Source organism: Anomaloglossus baeobatrachus, chromosome 5 (assembly GCF_048569485.1).
Source record: "Anomaloglossus baeobatrachus isolate aAnoBae1 chromosome 5, aAnoBae1.hap1, whole genome shotgun sequence".
Lineage (NCBI taxonomy): Eukaryota > Metazoa > Chordata > Amphibia > Anura > Aromobatidae > Anomaloglossus > Anomaloglossus baeobatrachus.
In genome coordinates this window covers 561,034,488-561,056,805 of record NC_134357.1, presented here as the reverse complement: position 1 = coordinate 561,056,805, position 22,318 = coordinate 561,034,488, and the positions used below count along the sequence as shown (strand labels likewise).

Below are 22,318 nucleotides of genomic sequence, written 5' to 3'. Positions count from 1 at the left end.
AGCACATCACACCACTCAAATGTTATACAAATACTGACAACCATTAAAATAAATGAACAAACACACAAGTCTTCTATCAGAGGCAATTAATTTACATATGTAAATAACCATGAGACACAGGTTTTTTTTTTTCCTTTTTCTGAATAAAAATGGGCATACTATTTACCAAAAATTAAAGGAACATGAAGTATGTGATTAAGTGAAAAAATAGATAAGAGAAGCATTACTCGCCAGCCACAGCCCCTGCTGCTTCGGTGCTTATCTTCAGCCTTTCTGTACTTGACTGCAGCCATTATGTGCCACATACAACATGTGAGCGCTGCAGCCCATCACTGTCCTCATAGTATATGTAATGCAACGGTCATGTGTGATATTGGGCTCATCATCACAGCAGCCGAGTAGGGTAAGACCAGAGAAGATCTCTAAAGTGGTAGGCCTGAAGTGGTAATGGATTCAACAGACAAAAAAATGTTTATTTCAATTATTTATCACATTCTCACTTTACCCTTCTATTTTGTCAGCTCGAGAAAACCACTTTACAAGTTAATTTGCAATTCAAGTTTTATCTTTCCTACAAAGTCAGAGCTTCTTCATACATAATCACACTGCTCCGTTCTGCTCTAAAATGCATGTGGCTGTGAGGGATTGTGCCGGACAGACCCCCCCTAATAGTACTGACTGACAGGCTCATTTATGATTCTCCACTGAGGGTCTTACTACAAAATAGTGGTGACCGACACTCTGAGACATGAACCTAGGAAGATGCAGAATTTAACACTGAATTGGAAGACAGAGCCGATCTCGGTGGCCTGCCATCATTGATATAATTGATCAGCGGTCATTGCTCTGTGGTTTACTGTTGGAATGTGAACTATTTGGTCACCAGTAGAGATGATGAACCTCTTCGATAAAGGCTTGCCAAACTCAGGTTCGGTACAAACCTGAGCTTGTTCGTTCGTGCTCAGCAAACACAAGCCCTGCCCCCGAAATTCAGTAATATTTGATTTACGCCCCTTATCGCTGGCAGCGTTTTATGAAATGCTTTTTTAATAGCACTTTCTGGTCTTCGATATGATTGTGGTACTATTTGATGTATTGATGTTTAAAATCAGTGGAGGGGCGGGGACTCTACATTGGGACGTGAGGAGCCATGTTTTGGGTTTTTTTTTCCTTAACTTTATTTGCGGATGTTCCTGCAGCCATTCCCGGTGTAGCAAACATTCTCAAGATGGAGATAGGAGGGCTTCTGTGATTGGCTTGCTAAGTCACATGTCAGAGTGCATATAAATAGCAGCCATTTTACGTGTGCTCCATTTTGTGAATGTTGTTCATCAGGGAAAGTGCTGCTGGTAGACAGTGAGATTAGGGGTTTAATGCTAGGCAGTTGAGCTTGATAGGCCAGCGATACTTTAGAATAGGGACGTGTACTGTAGACAGAGGTGTTGTGCCACAAATCCGAACATTAAATTATAGAAATAGGGATTACAGGTACTTGTAGTGTGTGAAAAAACAGTTGCCAGTGAGGCATCCAAATAGGTGTTGGTGCCTGCTCCAAATTACACAGACCAACACATTAATAGGTATTGTTATTGCAGTATCTACACACTGCATCCTGACAATTTAAATTACCTTTAGATAATTAAAAAAAACAGCTCTCTGGGTATAACCACGTATTATTGGTGGCCCTAATAAAGTTTTTAGTGCAGTATCTAAATAGTGGGTCTGCTGTAAATTACGCACTGAAATAAATTTATAGAAATTGGTAGTGGTGCCTCCTGAGAAATTGCTATTGAACAACGTAAAGCCGTTCTCTGCTAACTTGTAGCAATTAAATAATTTATCTTTTGTGTCAGGTGTCTGACAGGTGTGGGTGTAGGGTTGTGAAACATCTGTTTAAAAGGGGAAGGGTACATTAACCATGAGTGGTAAATCAGGACGAGGTTGTTGTAGAAAGAGGAATAAGCGGCGTTTTGTAGGTGTGGAAAATTCTGTTAGTGACAGGTCTAGTGAGCAAACACCGGCTCAGTCTGTCACAAGAGAAATGAGAACAACTTACGTTAGTTGACAGCCTACTACACTAGATTTGTTTGCCAGCCATACATCGATTGAACTTCGAAATGAAGCTCATCAACATCAGGTGGTAGAGTGCGTTTTAAGCACTGTATCAAATAGCCTCTCCTCCTCTTCCTCCACCTGCACATCACACACAGTTCATTCCTCAGTGGTGCCACCTCAGTTACACTTATTTGCGCCCGCGTAACAAATCTCAAACCTCCAACCGGCAAACTGACTGTGGGGAGCCACACGTGGTTGAGTCTGCAGAACTGTTCACACATTCTACCCCATAGGCATCACACGTCCGCTGAAACGATTCACAGACTCTTGAGGAGGAAATCATCTGCACCAATGCCCAAAATCTTTGTGAGTTGGATCCTGGCTCGGACAAAGTAGGGTCCCAGCAGAATCCCGACCCTTGTCAACTGATGATAAGCCCCGTGCATGGAGGTGATGATTAGACTCAGATACCTGAGACGCACACTGTGCTGTGATGTCAGGTCAGGAAGAGGGGGACAACATAGAGCATGATGACAAAGTTGAGATCCCACTTATTCTCAACCCACAGGCTCGCAGCTGAGTAACTCGGCAGATGATTCAGGAGGAGGAGGAGGAAGTTGAGGATGTTACAGTGGCGATTCCCGCACAAACATGTAGTGATGAAACCATGAGAAGCACTCCATCCTCCATAACTCTAGCTTTGGCCAGCAATGGTTGCGGATCTGCAGTTCGCAGGAAGGTATGCATAGCCTGGGCCTTTTTAGAGACCGCAAAAATGACCCAACTTTCGTTATCTGCCTGCGTTGTAAACAACGACTGAGTAGAGGCAGAAATTGTAAGGATTTGACTGCTACAGGAATGAACAGGCACATGTTTAACCAACATGCATTACTGTGGGAATTTCACTGCGCTAAAATGCGGACTAATGGGCCTAGTCCGCCATCGGCCCCTAAATCAACCTCGTCTGCCTCTTCTTTCTCCTCCTGCATCACCGGTGAAAGTATTATAACACAGGTCTCTGACCGCAGAACATCCTCTTGTGTACCCACCACAGTGGGGGTGAGTGAGGGACCATCAGGTGTTACGGAAGTGACCATGCATGCTGTTTTAGATCCATTTGTGACATCGAGCACACCCATGGTTCTCAATCCAGTAATACATCTACCCCTCCTGCACACTCCACCAGTCGGTCATGCACACCTTCCTCCACCCTCTCTCCGCACAGCAGCCAGCCCTCGGTCATGCAGTTTTGATCACTTAAAAGACCATTTCTTCCCATACATGAGAAAGCAAAGTGCTTGAACTTAACCATAGCAAAACTGTTGGCCACGGAAATGCTGCCTTTCCGGCTGGTGGATACAGACGGTTTCCGAAACTTCATGGCCATTACAATCCCCCAGTACCAGTTGCCCAGTCGCCATTACGTTTTAAAAAAACTGTGCCTGTTCTACACCATCAAGTTACAGCCAAGATAACCTTTTCCTTGGAAAACTCTTGTCTCCCAGGGTGCATTTCACCACTAACACCTGGAGGAGCAAGCATGGGCAGTGGCGTTACATCTCGCTAACTGGCCACTGGGTTACTCTAGTGGCTGCGGGGGAAAGGGCTACTTCCCAAGTGTTGAAATCCCCAGGGCTTGTGGGCCAAAGTTCTGGATCTACCGCTTCCTCTTCTGGTTCCTCCACCTCCTCTAAAGCCTTCAATCAACATCTCCCTTAATGTAACACACATTCCAAGAGTGCAGAGAGAATCCCCTCCACACCACCATACAGCTCAGCCAGGGTTCAACGCAATCAGGCAGTGCTGAAATTAATCTGCATCAGAGAAGGCAGGGCAGCATGGTGGCTTGGTGGTTAGCACTGCAGTCTTGCAGCACTGGGGTCCTCGGTTCAAATCCCATCAAGAACACTATCTGCAAGGAGTTTGTATGTTCTCCCCGTGTTTGCTTGGTTTCTTCCGGGTACTCTGGTTTCCTCCTACACTCCAAAGACATACTGATAGGGACTGTGCCCCAATGGAGACAGAGTTCTTTATGTATGTAAAGCGCTGCGTAATATGTTAGCGCTATATAAAAAATAAAGATTTATATTTTTTTTAAGGCAGTCAGACAGCTGCAGAGTTGTGGACTGCTATCTGGGCCGAGTTTAATCAGTGGCTGTCTCAACTGAACCTGGAGCGCATGTGCTACAATGGTACAAACCTCTTAGCGGCCATACACCTGGGTAACATCACACATGTACCTTGCATGACTCATGTTCTGAACCTAGTTGTACAGAAATTTCTAACCCAGTATCCTGGGCTGGATGCGCTGCTTCAAAAGGCACGGGCGGTGTGTGCTCACTTCCGCCGTTCACACCCTGCGGCTAAATGACTGGCAACGATACAAAGGAGTTTCAGCCTACCGTTTAATCAGTTGATATGTGATGTGCCGACATGGTGGAATTCCACTCTGCACATGTTGCAGCGACTGCCAGCAGCAGCAAGGCCTGCTGCAGTACTCCTTGAGGTATAACCTTGAACAACACAGTACGGATGTGGGGAAAATCACGTTTGCAGAGTGGGCACAGATCAAGGCCCTCTGCACCCTCCTTGACAGTTTTGAAATGGCTACAAACTGTTGAGGCTGCCTCCAATGTATAGCCGTCTTGTCGGTTCAGAGTCAGGGTGCCCACTGGCTCTCCTTTGACTGTTGTCTCCCCTTTGCCTGAGGCTTCCCCTGCGAGCACAGCTCCTCCTCGGCATCGTTCTTAGTGTCTGCTCAATCCTCTGCAGTATTGCAAGCGGTAGTACAGCCGCGGGTGTGGAAAGCGGGTATGTGCGTGATGTGTCATCTCCGGATTGGCTGTAGCCTGCCTTGTGACATCCGCTACACTGATTTGAGCATGATGTGGCCATTGCCCACCTGTGTGACGTCTGTTGTGCTGATTGGAGCATGAGCTGAGGAGGCGGGGCTTAACTGATAAAAGGACGATGCCGGATGACGCCCAGTCTTTACTTGCATTGCGGTGAGAGGGTCTTCTAATCTGATCTTTCTAATAATCAACTACCTAATGTTTGTGGTTGGTGTCAGCACCTGTAAAGTGGACTGATAACCACTATCCTCCCCTTACTACTCTAGTAACAGCACTGGCTAAGCGTGCTGTTGCTAGGCCTCTACTTATCAATAGCAGTGTCAGTGTGGGTGTAGCCACTGTGACCTTAGGGTCTGCCTCACCTCTAACTGCTATCATTATATTATACTATATTTGGCGACAGCACTAGTCAAGTTTGCTGTTGGCCTGAACTTTATTATTTGTAGCAGGCGATACAGTGTAGTGTGCATGCTGTGGCTCTACTCCCTCTATTTCAGTTTGCTTATTGGCGCTTCTTCATCTACATGTTTGAGTAGACTTTGAATAGTCTGCAGGAGGAGGTTAGGATCCCAGTGAAAGCGGAGGAGGATGAGGAAGGGATAACATTCCTGTAAGGTCCGGACAGTTGTTGCAGTGGCGAGTGTCACAGGAGAGTGTAGGCAAGAAAGTGAATTCAGAAAACCTCAGAGAATATGGTAACATGCGCTTCAAATCTGGAGATTATGAAACAGCACTGTCACGTTACACGAAAGCGCTGACGCTGTCCACAGATAAGAAGGATGAAGCCGTACTACACGGGAAGCGCTCCGCCTGCTACCTGAAGCTAGGGGGATTACACAAAGGCAGAATAAGATGCATCAAAACCTATTGAGGTGGACGGCGGTGACCTGAAGGTTTTGTTCAGGCGCAGTCAAGCCTTGGAGAAATTAGGAAAATTTGACCAAGTTATACTTGATCTTCTGAGATTTCTCACTCTGGAACCAAAAAATAAAATGTTTCAGGATGCTGTGAGGAACTTAGCAATCCGCACACATAAGAAGGTTCGGCTCATGTACTCTACAGACTCCTGCGGGGACCAAATGTTGACTACTGGGTTGCCACTCTGTTAGATCCACTTTACCAGAGTCAATTTACCAAGATGCTTCCACTGCCGGAAAGGGACACGCGGATGCTGGAGTATTGAAACAAGCTTGTAGACCATCTTAACAATAGTTTTCCACAAGACCGCAGGGAGGCATACAACGTGCATGGCAGTTCTATTATTCCAACCATGGGAACGTCGCGTCCTCAATGCAGAAACATTAGCAGCAGTTCAAGTGTCAGAACCAATTTATATGCTTCTTGGAACACCTTTTTTACACCATCATATGCACCAGCAGAACAGGGGAGAAGTCTGATACATAATCCAGCACCAGTTTCTAGTCGTTGACTATCTAGAGCTCAATATCGATGCAATAAGAGGGGAATTGGACCCTTTTGCATTTTGGTGTTCAAAAATAGAAGAGTGGCCTGAGCTCGCCAGTCACGCCTTGGAAGTTTTTGCCTGCCCGGCTGTCCGCGTTCTCTTAGAATGTGTCTTCAGTGCTGCTGGTGGTGTATTACGGAACAAGCGCAGCCGTCTTTCCCCTAAAGGCGTAAACCGCCTAACGTTCATAAAGATGAACAAGTTGTGGATGTGTATTGACTTTGCCACCCTAGTCCCAGACTGTGCAGATTAGGCCATGGTGTAGTGTCAGGCTTCTGTGAGCAAGAGGCCTACGCCTGTCTGTCACCTTGCTTGCTCTGTTGACTAAACAAATGCAGTTTTAGGCCTTGTTCCGGTGCCGGTCCCACACAGCCATGTTGCTTTGTTGGCCTTTCGGTATTGTGTGCCAATTGTGGCCACTTTTCCTGTTGCCTCATGTTAATTTTTGGAAATATGGAGACACCAAGTAGGGTTTCCAAGTTTGCTTTGGTCTGTACTTCTAGTCTTCTGGGGGTAAGAGGTCTACATCTGGAACTTAGGCATGTCTTGATTTTAAGAACTGAAATGCCCTGCCACAGCCTGTGTGTTGCATGGACCGTAACTCCCTGCTGTTTTAAGGCTTTATTTGGAGGGTGCAATTCCCTATAGTGAAGGGGCAATTGATGTTAATGTACTGCTGTTTTGGAAGGAAGAGACTAAAATGCGTATCAAATGTTGTGTAAAGGTTACTGCCAGTGTTGTTGGAAACAGGCCTACATGTGCCACTGGCCAACTATTGCATGTGTTGATTTAAAAAAACAAACAGCCCACAGCCTGTGTTGCATGGACCTCTCTTGGTTCTTTGTTGACCGACTTTGATAAATGGATGGCTCCACCGAATCTGTAGATAGGGAAGGCCATGCGTGTGCAAACCTAGTGGCGACACTATGGCTGGTTGACATCACATATGCACTGCATGGATCAATCTGGTTTTACAGAAAATTCTAGGGCACGATTATGTCCTGGATGCACTTCGGCAGAAGGCACGGTCACTGTGTGCTCACTTTTTTAAATTCAAATTAAAATGCTGGCCCACAGCCTGTTTTGCATGGACCGTAACTCCCTGCTGGTTTAAAGCCCTATGGGGAGGGGGCAATTGATGGTACTATACTGCTCTCCTATCTGCCTGAAAGGTTTTTGAATCTAGAGGCTCCAAATCGGTCTGCAAGTTGGGTCTTGTCTGTAGTGGCATGGGCAGGGGAGCACCAGCCCTACACCTGTCTGTCATACACCTCCAGATTTCCTGTTATCTGCCAACATTGTGGAAAAACAACTCAGTAGAGACAAAAATTCAATAAATTTGACTACCACAAATCTCACTGCGTTAAAATGCAGACTACCATCCCTACCTGGCCACTAAATCAACTGCATTTGCTGCTTCCTTCTCCTGTCATCAACACCTCATTAGTCCAGTAGTTGGGTGTCCCACTCAAAGTTGTCATTAATGAGCTTTTGCCAAAAATTTAGGACTACCAAAATCTGTGATCTTTACTAGAAATGAGAGATGTTCGAGGTTCGCCAATTTCATGTTCGAGTGATTTTGGGGGGGCGGGGGGGGGGGGAGTTCGAGTCATTCGATGAACTCGAACGTTTTGGTAAAAGTTCGGAAGTTCGCGTTACGTTCGATCAACATAAAGCGTAGCTAGTTACTAGCTGGCTTCTCACTGTAATAGTGAGTCACTGTGAATCATGAGATTATCAAAACACAGCGTATAGTGTGCGGGGGGAACGGGGTTTAGATCAGTGCTGCTGCTGAGTGCTGAAAGAATGCTGATCGCTATTTTTTGTTTTTCTTTCTAACCGCGCGTACAGTGGGGCGGGCCAGGCTGTCAGCAAATCACAGACACACACACACAGCAAAGTGGATTTTTGCCAGACAAGCAAGGGCGTGTGTCATAGGCTGTTCATGTCATATGTCCTTGCCCTATAAGACACGGCCATTTTCCCCGTCGCCGCCATTATCTCTGCTGCGGGTGGGTGACAGTCACTGCTCCCGCTGCTGCTGCTATGTGCGCTATAGACAGACAGTGCAATTTACACAGCGCTTTAGGCATTAGGGACTACTTGTAATTTCAGCCCTTTTCAGGGCTACATTACAGCCGTTCATAGGCATTGTTGCTAGGCAGGTCCGTGCCAACGCTGTGCTGGGCTTTAGATAGCGTCTGTCTACATCAGCTCAGGCAGTTCCTTGCTGCATTTTTTCATTGGCAGGGATAGAAACTGAGGCTTTCTTTGCTGTCCTGCTACCTACAGCAGCTCTGCATTGTACACACCTGCCCATTTTTGCTACGCAATTTTTATAGCAAACAGTGCTGACACTGACACTTAGTGGCATACTAAGTGTCTGGGATGCTAATTTAGTGTTCCTCTGGTGCCACGCAAGGTACACCACCTCTGCATTCTACACACCTGCCCATTTTTTCTACGCAATTTTTATAGCAAACAGTGCTGACACTGACACTTAGTGGCATACTAAGTGTCTGGGATGCTAATTTAGTGTTCCTCTGGTGCCACGCAAGGTACACCACCTCTGCATTATACACACCTGCCCATTTTTTCTACGCAATTTTTATAGCAAACAGTGCTGACAGTTTTAGGGGCATAGTTTCATTGTCTGGGATAGTCAGTGTTGGTTCTTCAGCTGTCAATAAAGCTAGACCACCTCTGCGTTGTACACCACCTCTCCATTTTTGGTACGACATTTTAAGTGTCCAATCTGGTCACAAACAAAATGAGTAGCAAAAGGACAGATGCTGGTGAAAAAGGGAACAGGCGTGTTGGAAAGGGAAAAAAAGTTTGTGTACGTGGGGGAGGTGATAAAGCTACAGTAACATCTGCTGATGAAAGGCCATCTTCAAGCAAAAGTAAGTTGTCTACTACTTTCCGTGGACAATCCGATGTGCTCCCTTTTTTACGGAACCGAACTACTGTAACAAAGGTAGATGATGCACAAAAAAGAACATGCTTGAATGGATGTCAACTGCTGCAACAAGTGGCCTCTCCTCCACCTCAACTTCAACATCCAAAAAACAACAGTCCTCTGAGTTGTCACCCCAATCGCACTTGCTTTCTCCCAGCTCTCAAGTCTTCACCCGCCCTGCAGAGTATGGTGTAACAGAGATGGGTGACTCTGCAGAGTTGTTCAGTCACACTATAGGCTGGGAATCGGAGGTCTGCTCCCAAGCTACAGTGAGTACAGACCAAGAAATGATATGCAGTGATGCCCAGAAGCTTTGTGAGTCTGATTCAGGCCCTGATGAACAAGTTTCTGAGCAAAATGTAGACCCTCATTCACAAACTATAACACCTCTTGGTGGAGACAATGAAGAACATACTGATGACGATGAGACTCAGATACCAGATTGGAATGACAACTTAACTATTCAGTCAGGGCAGGAAAAGGTTAGGTCTGAGGGTGAGGGTAGTGCAAACACAACGGTTGATGATGACGTTCTAGATCCGACTTACTGTCAACCCACAGTCAGGCAATCGAGGAGGTCAGCAGAAGCGGTGGAGGAGGATGAGACTGACGACGAGGTTAGCTTGCGCCTTCCTGGACAAAGACGGAGTACTGGAAGCACGTCAACAACTGCATCCTCAGCCACAACTCTGCCTCTGAGCACAAGTCGTGGTGGCTCTGCAGGTCGCATGGGCTCTAATAGTTGCATTGCCTGGTCCTTTTTTGACATCGCAAAGGATTACCCAACTCGTGATCTGTAGGCTTTGTCGGCAATCTGTAAGTAGAGGCCAAAAACTCACTAGTTTGACCACTTCGTCCATGAACCGTCACATGAATAACAAGCATAAGTCCCAGTGAGAAGCTCATTGTGCTACAATGCGGCCTAGCGGAGCGGGCCAACCACCGTCTGCCCCTTCAACTGCATCCGCACGCTCTTCATTCTCTATGACTGTGGGGACAGCTGTCACACATGTTTTTCTACGCAGACCTTCCACCTCTTTAACCGCAACAGGCAGTTTGCTTGGCAGGTCATCATCTGTTGTTTTGGGAGGGGAAACAGGTGCTGTTGTAGAGCTCTCTCAGACATCGAGAGCACCAACTTTGGATGAAGGCAATATCATGTCTCTGCCTGCACTTTGCTCACAGACCAGCAGTTTTCCAGGGACACCCTACTCCACACCGTCTCCGCACAGTAGCCAGATCTCGGTCCCTCAGATGTGGACAATTAAAAGGTCATTTCCTCCGAGCCATGACAAAGCTGAGGTTGACTTTCACCCTCTGCAAGCTGTTGGCTACAGAAATGTTGCCTTTCCGCCTGGTGGACACAGAGGATTTTCGAGATCTTATGTTCGTCGCAGTGGCCCAGTACCAGATGCCCAGTTGCCACTACTTCTCCAAGAAAGGCGTGCCTGCGCTACACCAGCATGTCGCACACAACATCACTTCTTCCTTGAGAAACTCTGTGTGTGACAGGGTACATTTCACCACCGATACTTGGACCAGTAAGCATGGACAGGGGCGTTACATGTTGCTGACTGGGCACTGGGTAACTATGGTGCGAGATGGAGAAGGGTCTGCTGTACGAGTCTTGCCGTCCCCACGACTTGTGAGTCAATCCTCTGTATGTGGAAGTTCCTCCACCGCTTCTGCATCCTCAACCTCGTCTGGGTCCTCCACCTCCGCCCCAAGCCTGCCTGGTCAGGCCACCCGCGTTTTAACTGCGCACAAGGAATCCCACACATCTCCTTACTATGCTGGCAGCAGAGCTCAATGGCATCAGGCGGTCTTTACGTTGAAATTTCTGGGAAATAAGAGTCACACAGCTGAGGAGTTGTGGTCAGCTCTGGAGAGCGAGTTTAGAAAATGGTTATCTCCACTCAACCTGTAGCCAGGGAAGGCTGTGTGCGACAATGCTGCAAACCTGGGTGCGGCCCTACGCCGGGGCTTGTGTGGCTCATGTGTTGAACCTTGTTGTCCTGCAATTTTTTACCCACTATCCCAGCCTAGATGGTCTTCTGCCCAGGGCACGGTCACTCTCTGCTCACTTGCACCGTTCAACCGGCGCAGCTGACCGACTTGCATTGCTCCAGAAGTCTTTCGGCCTACCGGTTCACCGCCTGAAATGCGATTTGTCGACACGCTGGAATTCGACTCTCCACATGTTGCAGCGACTGTGGCAGCACTGCCGAGCCCTGGTGCAATACGTTATGACGTATAGCCTGGGCTAACGAGATGCCGAGGTGGGGCAGATCACGCTGTTGGAGTGGTCTCAGATCAAGGATCTATGCACCCTTCTGCACAGTTTCGACATGGCGACGAATATGTTTAGCGCTGACAATGGCATTATCAGTATGGCAATTCCAGTCATTTACATGCTGGAGAACACTCTAAACACTATTCGGAGTCAGGGGGTGGGACAAGAGGAAGGGGAGGAAGTACAGGAGGATTCATATGCGGGAGGGCTACCAAGATCTGCAAGGTCCAGATGTTCAGCATCACCAAGGCGGCAGGCATGGGACGGTGGGGAACAAGGATTAACAAGGGCGCATGGTAGCAGCCAAACTGTTGAGGAAGGTGCAGGAGACCAGGAAGAAATGGAGGATGAAGTGTCGATGGGCATGGACGACTCAGCAGATGAGAGAGACCTTGGTCAAATTTCGGTTGAATGAGGTTGGGGGAGATGTCTGAGGAAGAAAGCACGGTTATCACCTCGCCGCCACAAACACAGCAAGGACTTGGTCCGCATAGATGCGCAAGACACATGAGCGCCTTCTTGCTGCACCTTGAACATGACCCTCGGATTGTCCGAATTAGAAGTAATGATGACTACTGGGTTGCCACACTATTAGATCCCCGCTACAAGTCCAAATTTGGCAAAATAATTCCAGCCATAGAAAGGGACGCACGTATGCAGGAGTATCAGCAAAAGCTGTTACTCGATCTTAGCTCGGCTTTTCCACCAAACACCAGTGGTGCACGGAGTGAATCTACCTGTTGTAACTTGCCAAGCATAGGACTGTCTCTTCGTCATCAGTCAAACCATACCAGCAACACCGTATCTGGTGCTGGTAACAGCAATTTTATGCAATCGTTTCATAATTTTTTTAGACCATCCAATGCAAGGCCACAAGAGACAAGAAGTCTGACACATAGTCAACGGCTGGAGAGGATGATACAGGAGTATCTCCAAATGAACATCGATGCCATGACTTTGCAACTGGAGCCTTGCTCATTTTGGGCTTCAAATCTTGAAAAATGGCCTGAGCTCGCCACTTACGCCTTGGAGATCTTGTCGTGTCCCGCAGCCAGCGTTGTGTCGGAACGTGTCTTCAGTGCTGCTGGGTGTGTGCTGACAGATAAGCGCATGCGTCTGTCCAGTGACAATGTGGACAGACTAACGTTCATCAAGATGAACAAGTCATGGATCCGCAAGGACTTTACTACCCCTGTGTCATCCTGGGGAGAGTAAAGGCTGGCGTATTTTTGAACGTGCTTGATGCAAATCAACCTGTCCAGTTTGCAACTGGGGCACAAGTGATGCCACTGAAGTGGTGTGTGTGGCCTAATTTTTGGAAAAAAGGGAGACTCTGCTTGGAGTCCCCTTGCTGTGTTTTTAACAATGAGCCAAGATGAACAAGTCATGGTTCAGCAAGGACTTTGCTACCTATCCCGGTGTCATCCTGGGGACAGTTAAGGCTGGCGTATTTTTGAACGTGCTTGATGCTAATCAACATGTCCAGTTTGCAACTGGGGCACAAGTGATGCCACTGAAGTGGTGTGTGTGGCCCAATTTTTTGAAAAAAGGGAGACTCTGCTTGGAATCTCCTTGCTGTGTTTTTACATGATTTTAGAAGGGCATGACATGCCTATATCTGTGTCTCCACCTCTTTCTACTCATCCAGTTCTTTTGTTTTCGCATGAGTATATGTCCTTGTCACTTTCCCATGTGTTTGTGATGTCTTGGGAGTTGTTTGTCACCTTTTGGACACCTTTGAAGGTGTTTTCTATGTTTGTGTTTGCCCCCCATTGTTTTCAATGGGGTTCGAGTGGTTCGTCGAACGGGGCCTCCGTTCGACGAACTGAACTCGAACGCCAGGGGGGTGGCTCATCTCTAATCTTTACACATCATTCTTCATTACTGGACAATATTGTAATGCATGTCTTCACTGTTTAAATTTTTTTAAAAAAAAATACCGACCCACAACCGGTGTTGCGTGGACCATAATTCCCTGGTGTTTAAAACCCTATGGGGAGGGGGGCAATTCTCTAAGGAGCGGGGGCAATTTATGGTATTGTACTGCTGTTTCGAAGGCAGAGACTAAAAGATGTGTCTTCAAATGTTGTAGTGAGATTACTGCCACTGTTCTTGGAAACAGAGGCCTACGCCTGCCACTGGCCCAGTAATGCACGTCTTGATTGTAAAGAAAAAAAATACCGCCCACATCCTGTGTTGCCTGGACTGTAACTCCCTGGTGTTTTAAAGCTTTGTGGGGAGGGGAGGCAATTAATGGTATTGTACCGCTGTGTCCCTGGAAGGATTTTTAATGTCCAGACTACAAAATGGGTGTGAAACTTATATCTTTTGGGTAGTGCCAGGATTCTGTGAGCAAGAGGCATAGACCGGTGACTGTAGCATGTCTTCCTTTTTCTATTTCTAATGCCGACTCACAGGCCTGTGTGTTGCATGGACCACTCTTGGTACTTTGTTGACCAACTTTTAAAAACGGCTGGTTCCACAGAACCTGAAGATGGGGAAGGCCAGGCGTGATTAGGCTGCAAACCTAGTGGCGGTACTACGTTTGGATGACATCACATATGCACTGCATGATGGATCAACCTGGCAGTATTATGTCCTGGATGTTCTGCTGCAGAAGGCATGGTGGCTGTGTGCTCACTTTTTCGAATTAAAATGCTGGCCCAAAGGCCTGTGTGTTGCATGGACCGTCTTTCCCTGCTCTTTTAATGCCTTATGGGTAGGAGGCCAGTTGATGCTACAGTGCCGCTGTGTTCCTAGAAGGATTTTAAATATCGAGACTACTACATAGGTATCTAAGTTGTGTCTTGTCTGTACTGGCAGGAGTATGGGAGCACCAGCTGTACACTTGTCTCTCATCCACCTTTATATTTCTTCTGCCATTAGCCTAGGAAGCAAATGGCTATGGCTAGGTTCAAATTTCCGTTGTTTTGCATCAGTCACATGCGTTGCTTGACGCATGTGACTGATGCGTTGTACAACGGATGACAAAGAACAGAATTCATTGTCGGACTCCGTTATGTGCGGGGGGCGGAGTGCGAGGTGGGTGGAGCCGAGCAGGGCCGTGGAGCTGAGGACGTCAGTGCCGCGGTCTGCATGGCTGGGGACAGGTGAGTGTTGTGTGTGTGTGTGTACATGCGGAGTGCGGGAGGGGGCGGAGCCGAGCGTGGAAGTGTCGGCCTCCCTGCACACGTGTAGCCATGCTAAATATCGGGTAAGCAAAGCACTTTCCTTGGTTACCCGATATTTACCTTGGTTACCAGCTTACACTGCTTAGCGCTGGCTCCCTGCACACGTAACCAGGGTAAATATCGGGTAACTAACCAAAGCGCATTGCTTAGTAACCCGATTTGTATCCTGGTTACGTGTGCAGGGAGCCAGAGTGAGCATGCGCAGCGAAATCCTACGGATTGCGCTGCTCAAAAAACGTTACAGGCTGCGTTCCTTCCGCCAGGCGGTCATTCGTTCCACGACTGATCAGTCGGGCGGAGGGTGCAACTCAGCATCATCAGTCACAATCCGCCGCTCATACAAGTCTATGGGAACAACGGAATCCGCCAAACGGATACAATTTAACGGAAGTGTGAACCTAGCCTATGCCAAAACAGTGGTGCTGGACTGTAAAATATATTTTTGCTGTTTTGGAAGCTTTTCGACTCCCCAAAGGTGCTTTCTGTGCCTTACATCTGGCCTCCCATTGAATTCAATGGGATTCGGAAAGGTTCAGTAAAGGTTCGAAGTTTGGTTCGATAAAGGTTTGCGAGCGCACCCTCTGCTCAGCGAGCCGAGCTGCGGGTGATTTCCTCATCTCTAGTCACCAGTAACTTGGTAAATGATCGAATTTTGCTGCAGGTTGCAATTTTAAAGGGAACCTGTCATCAGAAATCTTGCTTTAAACCTAAACGTTTACCCCTCTGCAGATCCTGGGCTGCATTCTAGCAAGGTTCCTGTACTTTTTGTGGCCCCTTTTAAACCAAATTAAATACTTTATAAACTTGTACCTTTTGCTATTTAAATTTTGTAAATCGTCCATGGGGGCGGGCTCTCTGCTGACCGTTGCTGTTCCTCCAGCAGATTTACGCCGCCCCACAATGCTGAATTTCATATCTCAGGACGCCGCCCCTGGGCGCCCGTGGTCCCGCGCATGCGCTGTGCGACTGTAGCGGGACTGTGCACTGTGTGCACGTGTGACCGCTGGTGATGTTTTGCGCAGGCACGAGGTTATGGGCGGCACTGTGAGTGTCATCAGCAAGTGCCGCCCATAACCTCGTGACCGCACTTTCCCCTCTTCCTCCAGCGTTCTGCGCAAGCGCTTGCTGGCCAGATGACCCGACGTCACTTCTTTCCCATCTTGCCCTGCTGCAGGGTAAGATGGGAAGGAGGTGACGTCGGGTCATTTGGCCGGCGAGCACTTGCGCACAACGCTGGAGGCAGTGGGGGAAAGCGCGTCCACAAGATTATGGGCGGCACTTGCGATGCAATCACAGCGCCGCCCATAATCTCGTGCTTGTGACACACGTCACCAGCGATCCTGGCGAGGGCGGCACCTCGGGCGCAGTGGTTGGCGTCCTGATGGATGAAATGGAGTGTGGGTGGACGGCGTCAATGTGCTGGAGGAACAGCAACGGTCAGCAGAGAGCCCGTCCCCATGGACGATTTACAAAATTTACATCGCAAAAGGTACAAGTTTAAAAAAGTATTTAATTTGGTTTAAAAGGGGCCACAAAAAGTACAGGAACCTTGCTAGAATGCAGCCCAGGAGCTGCAGAGGGGGAAACTTTTAGGTTTCAAGCTAAATTTCTGATGACAGGTTCCCTTTAATGAACATTTGCTATAATTATTTTTTTTTTCAAAGTTTATATTATTGAAGAAATAATAAGTGTTATTCTTCACAGGTGACTGTATTACGAGATCAGAGGGACGTCTTACTTCTTCAGACTTTCAATCATATGATCTTGGTGTGCCACAAGACACATATAAAGAACATTGCGTTATCCCAGCTGTATCCTCAGTGATTTACGGCAAGGATCTATCATCTGATCCTATTAAACAGGTTGTATCTTCTAATTCATCACAGACTATTAAGGAAAATAAAAGTCACAGAAGGAATGTTAGAAGTTCTACAGCAAAGAAGACATTTTCATGTTCAGAGTGTGGTAAAAATTTTAATAATCAATACAGACTTGTTAGACATGAAAAAACTCACAAGCCATTTTCATGTTCAGAATGTGGGGAATGTTTAAACGGCAAATCTGCATTTATTAGACATCAGAGAACTCACAGAGGGGAGAAGCCATTTTCATGTTCAGAATGTGGGGAATGTTTTAACTGCAAATCTGTATTCATTAGACATCAGATAACTCACACAGGGGAGAAGCCATTTTCATGTTCAGAATGTGGGAAATGTTTTAAACATAAATCCTCTGTTGTAAAACATCAGAGAACTCACACAGGGGAGAAGCTATTTTCATGTTCAGAATGTGGGAAATATGTTAATTCTAAATCAAGACTTGTTGAACATCAGAGAACTCACACAGGGGAGAAGCCATTTTCATGTTCAGAATGTGGGAAATGTTTTAACCACAAATCTGCACTTATTAGACATCAGAGAACTCACACAGGGGAGAAGCGATTTTCATGTTCAGAATGTGGGAAATGTTTTGTAGATAAATCAAATCTTATTGTACATCAGAGAATTCACACAGGGGAGAAGCCATTTTCATGTCCAGAATGTGGGAAAGATTTTGCAGATAAATCCAGTTTTGCTACACATCAGAGAAATCACACAGGGGAGAAGCCATTTGCATGTCTAGAATGTGGGAAATGTTTTGTAAGAAAATCAAAACTTGTTGTACATCAGAGAAGTCATGCAGGAGAAAAACCATTTGCATGTTTAGAATGTGGGAAATCTTTTAATTATCAATCAAGACTTGTTGTACATCAGAGAACTCACACAGGGGAGAAGCCATTTTCATGTTCAGAATGTGGGAAATGTTTTATAGATAAATCAGTTCTTGTTGCACATCAAAGAACTCACACAGGAGAGAAGCTATATATATGTTCAGAATGTGGGAAATATTTTGTAGGTAAATCACATTTTGTTGCACATCAAAGAATTCATACAGGGGAGAAGCCATTTTCATGTTCAGAATGTGGGAAAAGTTTTGCAGATAAATCAGTTCTTGTTATACATCAGAGAAATCACACAGGGGAGAAGCCATTTACATGTCCAGAATGTGGGAAACGTTTTGTAACAAAATCAGGACTTGTTGTACATCAGAGAACTCACACAGGGGAGAAGCCATTTACATGTTCAGAATGTGGGAAACGTTTTGCAACAAAATCAAGACTTGTTGTACATCTGAGAACTCACACAGGGGAGAAGCCATTTACATGTCCAGAATGTGGGAAGTGTTTTAACTACAAATCTGAATTTATTATTCATCAGAGAACGCACACAGGGGAGAAGCCATATCCATGTTAAGAATGTGGGAAGTGTTTTGCACATAAATCACATCTTGATATACATTAGAGAAATCACACAGAGGAGAAGCCATTTTCTTGTTCAGAATGTGGGAAACGTTTTGCAAAAAAATCAATACTTGTTATACATCAGAGAATTCATGCAGGAGAAAATCCATTTGCATGTTCAGATTGTGGGAAATCTTCTAATTCTCAGTCAAGACTTGTTGTACATTAGAGAATTCACACAGGGGAGAAGCCATTTTTAGGTCTAGAATGTGGGAAATGTTTTGCATGTAGATTACCTTTTGTCAAACATTAGAGAACTCACACAGGGGATTAGTCACATTCATGTTCAGACTGTGGAAAAACGTTTTCTGTGTAAATCATATTTGGTTAAACATCAAAAACGTCACAAAGGAAAGAAGCTATATCTATGTTGAGATTGTGGGAAATGCTTTTCTTTCAAAACAACTTGTGTTAAATATTAAAGAGCTCACATAGGCGAGAAGCCAATTTCATATCCAGAATGTGGAATGTTTTATTTTTGAAATATTTTTTTTTTTTTTATCAGAAATTAAGACTTGTTACTCATAAAGGAATGAAGCCATATTCATATTCTGAATTTCAGTAAAGTTTTCCCCTCGTAGTAAAAATGTAAGATCCAAAAAACTTAGAAAGTAGCAAATTTTTTAACCAATTTACCCCAAAACCTGTTTTCACCTTACTGTCCAGGACAAACTTTTCAATTCTGACCAGTGTCACTTTATGTGGTAATAACTCTGGAACACTTCAACACATCCCAATGATTCTGAAGGGTTTTTTTGAGCACACATTGTACTTCATGTTAGTGGTAAATTTTGGAAGTTTAATATTAGGGATGAGCGAATGTATTCGCCACTACTATTCGGTATCCGACGGATAATGGGGTATTCAAGGTATTCGCTATCCAACTGCTAATATGGTATTCACTCCGATACTTTCATTTTCATTTCTGGACTTCCTGGTTTCCTGGCGCCTTTTTTCAGCCAGTGAACACATCTGATGTTGCTTGCCCTCACAGTAACGCCGCAGCCATCTTTGTTGTGGTGTTACTGTGATTGGCTTGGCCGCACAGCATCATATTGGCTATATAAGCCAGCGGCCATTTTGGTCAGCCGTTCTCTCCCTCTCTCTTTCTTACTCACCGATCACGGGCGTGGCGCTGCACGGCTGTCACACTGTGGCGGGTTCTCCAGGTTTTGAAAATGCCGGCCGCTCATTATTTCATCTCGTATTCCCTGCTTCCCCCGCCCACCAGCGACTATGATTAGATGCAGTCAGACATGCCCCCACGCTGAGTGACAGCTGTCTCACTGCAACCAATCACAGCCGCTGGTGGGTGGGTCTATATCGTGTAGTAAAATAAATAACCAGCACCATGGAATCAATGGTGCTCTATAAGTAAATAATAATAATAAATAATGTAAAACACCGACGTGCGTCCTCCCCCCCCCCCCCCCCCAAATGATACCCAGCCGAGGTAAGCACATAGCTGCGGGACGGTATTCTCAGGCTGGGGAGGGTGAGGGCCATGGTTACGGCCCCCCCTCTTGCAACCGAGAATATCAGCCCGCTGCTGCCCCGAGAATGTTGCATCCATTAGATTCGACAGTCCCGGCGTGTCACCGTCTCTTCCCGATTGCCGTGATGCGGTGGCAATCGGGGTAATAAGGAGTTAATAGCAACCCATAGCTGCCACTAAGTCCAAGATTAGTAATGGCAGCATCTATGACACACAATCACTAATCTGTAAGTAAAGTAAATAAACACAACACCGAAAAATCCTTTATTTGAAATAAAATACCAAAAAGCCCCTCTGTCACCACTTTATTAACCCCCCCCCAAATATCCAGGTCCGGCGTAATCCACACTGATTCAGCGACGTCTGTGAGCAAGTGCTTAATACAGCCTCATTCCGTGAACGATGCTGCAGGGGTAACTCCAGTTCATTTCTCACGGTCAGTGATGTCAACACAATACTGCTCGCGAGAACTTCAGTGCTGCTGTAAAGCACAACTCAGAATGACGTCACTGACCAGCAGTGACCCTGCGAAAACTCAGATCCAAGCTCTCGCAGGGTCACTGCTCCATCACATATACTGTTGGGGGGGAAACACAAACATCACAAATAAAAGCTGTAACATCATCCATCCATCCATCCATCCATCTATCGGATAGATAATGGATAGATAATAAAGAGATAGATATAGGGATAGATAGATGGATAGATAGATAATGGATAGATAGTGGATAGATAGATATATAATGGATAGATAGAGGGATAGACAGAGAGAGATAGATGGATAGATAGATAAATAATTGATAGAGGGATAGATAGATGGATAGATAGAGGGATAGATAGATCATGGATAGATAGATAGATAGAGGGATAGATGGATAGATAGAGGGATAGATAAAAAAGGATAGATGGATAAATAGACAGGGAGACCGATGTCAAACACATATATAATGTCTCACTTCCCTGCATATTCTAAGCTGGCACCCTTTAGGGACTTTCATGTGGCACTAAAGGGTGCCTAGCCTTGTATTTAGCCAAAAAAATAAATAATTAAAAAAAAGCAACGTGGGGTCCCTCTCATTTTTGATAGCCAGCTAGGGTAAATCAGATGGCTGCAGATTGCACCCCCATCGTGCTCCATCCCCCATGCTGCGCACCCCTCAGAGAGGAGTATAATAGGAGGATTATAATAGGAGGAGTATAATGGGAGGAGTAGTCCTGGGGAAAGAGGAGTATAATGGGAGGAGTTGTCCTGGGGGGAGGTGTACAGGTGCCCAACGTGTGCGGGGGGCGTGGCCTAGCGGGCATAGTGTGAGGGGGCGTGGCCTAGCGGGCATCGCGTGTGGGGGCGTGGCCTAGCGGGCAGCGCGTGCGGGGGCGTGGCCTAGCGGGCATTGCGTGAGGGGGCGTGACCTAGCGGGCATCGTGTGCTGGGGCGTGGCCTAGCGGGCATCGGGGGCGGGCCTAGCCAAACGGTTAATCCACGTGGGGGGCGGGGCCAGCCGAGCGGCCAATCCATGTGGAGGGGCGGGGCCAGGCCGAGCCCAGCGGCCAATCCGACGGTTGTCACTGTAAGGACACAATAACTATAAATGAGAACAGTTGCACACTGAAAAAAGCCAAAAATGTACTAGGAAAAATATGGCACTGCATTACCGCAAAAGAGAGATATTTAGTTTATGTATTGGCCAATGCATGTAAGCCCGGAAACCAAACGGTTTCCAGGCTTTTTTTCAGTGTGCAACTGTTTGCATTTATAGTTACTATATTTTTTCAGTTAGCACCTGTTCACATTTGTTGGATGTGCGGGTCAGTTTTTTGATATTTCTTGTAAGGACACAATGTCACTGTAACGACACAATTTTGGAGCAAGACAGACAGACAGACAGAATAAGGCAATTATATATATAGATTGGGTATATGATTGCAGTAACTGATGACATTTATGCTCTGTATCCCACCTGGATTTATTATTGTATGGTACATCTAGTATAGTGGTATTCGGAATTTTGGTGTCAGGTTCCTGACATGGAACCATGTATTGGGGTGTTCGTTGATTATACATATTTTAAATGTTCTTAACCCTATCACTGTCTTGTGTGGATTCTATGTATGCACAAATTTTTGTACCAATAAAATAATTTTTTGAATTGAACAAAAACGCATTGGTTGATCCCTATATACAGCAACTCTTCTTCTCCTGTCTTAATTCTTCCGAGTGGAATGCGATTTTTTTTTTTTTATCTCATTCCACTAGGCCTATTTTACTCGCTGTGCGTCCTAGGGCTTATAACTACACTAAACCATTGCATGAGATGTACAGACAGCAGTGATGCAATGTAACGTATGAGCTGAGGTGAGCGGACCTGTACTTTAAAGTTCAGTGTTTGTATCAAAAACCGACTTTACAAAAAAAATATCAGTGTTTGAGTTCGGATGTTTTATGTATGCAGACCACCCAGTCGAGCATCACTGTGCTCGGCTACATTTGGTGCGCAGCCCAGTATGAGCTGCTTGCAGTGTTTGATTGGATCACACTGGGGGTAATAACAGCGTGATCGGATGTTGTGTGCAACAAAAAAAAAAAAAATGGAAAAAACCCGCTGATTCTCTCCCAGAAATGATCAGTTTATGGCTGGCAGCATGTGGGTGGAGAGCCCAACTGTCCAAT

The 22,318-nt window shown here is 46.0% G+C and overlaps 1 protein-coding gene across 1 annotated transcript in view; it reads left to right on the top strand.

Moving 5' to 3' along the window:
• Positions 1-22,047, top strand: part of LOC142312323 (uncharacterized) — a 33,608-nt gene extending 11,561 nt beyond the window's left edge. The window contains exon 4 of the mRNA XM_075351252.1: positions 16,520-22,047. Coding sequence (XP_075207367.1) covers positions 16,520-18,108 — 1,589 coding nt within the window. The 3' untranslated portion in view covers positions 18,109-22,047. The remainder of the gene's footprint in view (positions 1-16,519) is intronic.
• Positions 22,048-22,318: the final 271 nt, after the last annotated feature.